Here is a 1,973-nt window from a genome sequence, read left to right as displayed (position 1 = left end):
CACACACACACAGATTTAACACTCACCGGCAGGCAGACGAGAGACGGCGGCGGCGGAAGCAGCAGCTCCATCAGGAAAATCGAATCCAACACCAGCAGTACTGCTAACCGCACCAGCAGCAGCAGCAGCAGCAGCACGGTTGTGTACTGCGAGGGGTTGACGTCCATTTCCAGAATAATCATAGCTCTCGTCGTCATTAACCATGGAGTGCTGTTGGGGGAAAGGCAACGCTGTTTCCTCCTCCTGTTCGCACTGCTGCCCAAAGTGAACTGAATGATCTTGGAATGGGGGTGCCTCCATCGCAGCCGTGTCAGACAAGCTGCTACCATTGCTGGTGTTCCCTGGACTCATCGTGCTGCTTTCCGCTCGCTGCTTTTGTAGCTCCAAAGCTGCAAAACACATGCACATACACATATGCATATGCACACACACACACACACACACACACACACACACACACACACGCACACACACACACACGCACGCACGCACGCACGCACACACACACACACACACACACACACACACACACACATACACACATACACACACACACACACACACACACACACACACACACACACACACACACACACACACACACCATGTACCACACACACCATGTACAGGTCCTCCCTCGTTAGTAGATAATCTCTGGGCTATCGAAAAGTTATCTTATAACGAGACTTATCTTGTAGCAGGACTTGCAGCTACTTCCTCCGCTAACAAAAACTTCGTGATGGATTTTGATGGATATGAAAACGCTTAGAACAGGTCAAGAATAGTTTGTATCGACTGCAAATCACTGGACAAAGGTGATTCAGCCTATGTACAGCGTCTTTACAAGAGAAACTGTTGGCGGAATGAGCAGAGAGTTCAGTTTGCGTCGCTTTCGCTCGACTAAATTTTGACCTGCGTCGCTGTCGTCATCTGCTGCACGCGAGTCGTCATCTGCTGCACGCGAGTCGTCATCTCTCTCGAGTCGTTTTTCAGCTCGTTTCAGCCTTGCCTCGGCTTCTTTAATCACACTCCGCTGACCTTGATGTCGCCGTCGTTCAAGTAAGTTGGCTTTCAAGCTGCGTGATCTTCCGCGATGGCGATTACTCGTTTCCACCAGGGAGTCGTGAAAAATATTTTACGACTCCCTGGTTTCATCTTCGCTCTCCAGAACCCCGCGAAACGAGGAGTAAAGGCACAGCCGAACTGATTCCATTTTCTCTAATGGATACCCCTGCCAGCACTAAACGGCAGCGGCTAGCAAGTCCACTCGACTTTCTTTAGCCATGAGACTCGCATCGGACTGCAGACTTCTGAAAGAATACATGCACACGGTGATCAGCATTCGAATCTGGGCTTTGCGCAGGTTGAACAAGAACTTGAGTTCAGAATTATTTTCATTGAGCCGTGCGATCGGAGCAGCTCCTTGTTCACTCGCTCATTGTGTGGGTTTGCTGCTCCGTTTTATCGCTCTCTATCGCTCTCCAACTTACTTAGTGCTAAAGTGGTAGAGAGGCCAAGCAGCGCAATATCCCCTCGGAGAGGTGATATTTCAGTTTCGCTCGCCATGACTGTCACCACCTATGTTTCCACAGCGCAATCATCGATTCCGCTCGGCTTGTTGTGAAAGGTCGCTTTCCTTGCATCGTACCTCTTTCATGGCATGCCAGGGAAGGCCAAGAAAGTGATTGCGACTCATTTCACGACAGTTTGTGCCCAAATCAGCCCCTCAAAAATCCATCACGAAGTTTTTGTTAACGGAGGAAGTAAAGGTGAAATAGGCACTAATTCGTACTTACCGGGGCTACCCTCGATACAACATAAATTATCGTTGCTTCAACTCGCTATAAGATCATTGAAAATCTCCAAGTTACTCCAACATAACTCTTCCTTGGATGCAAAGGATCGTCCATATTCACGAATACATAGACATGATATGTTTCCTCTTTCTGCTTTATCCAACGTGTTTTGGCCTT

General features: G+C 48.8%; 1 protein-coding gene across 1 annotated transcript in view; it reads right to left on the bottom strand.

Moving 5' to 3' along the window:
- Positions 1-1,973, bottom strand: part of LOC135825396 (uncharacterized) — an 8,577-nt gene continuing 6,604 nt past the window's right edge. Inside the window, exon 4 of the mRNA XM_065338136.1 lies at positions 1-389. Within this exon, the coding sequence (XP_065194208.1) occupies positions 16-389 (374 nt within the window). The 3' untranslated portion in view covers positions 1-15. The remainder of the gene's footprint in view (positions 390-1,973) is intronic.

The sequence above is a fragment of the Sycon ciliatum genome, chromosome 9 (genome assembly GCF_964019385.1).
Source record: "Sycon ciliatum chromosome 9, ocSycCili1.1, whole genome shotgun sequence".
NCBI classification, from domain to species: Eukaryota; Metazoa; Porifera; class Calcarea; order Leucosolenida; family Sycettidae; genus Sycon; species Sycon ciliatum.
Note: the sequence above shows the minus strand (reverse complement) of the source record. Positions and strands in the feature narration are given on the sequence as shown.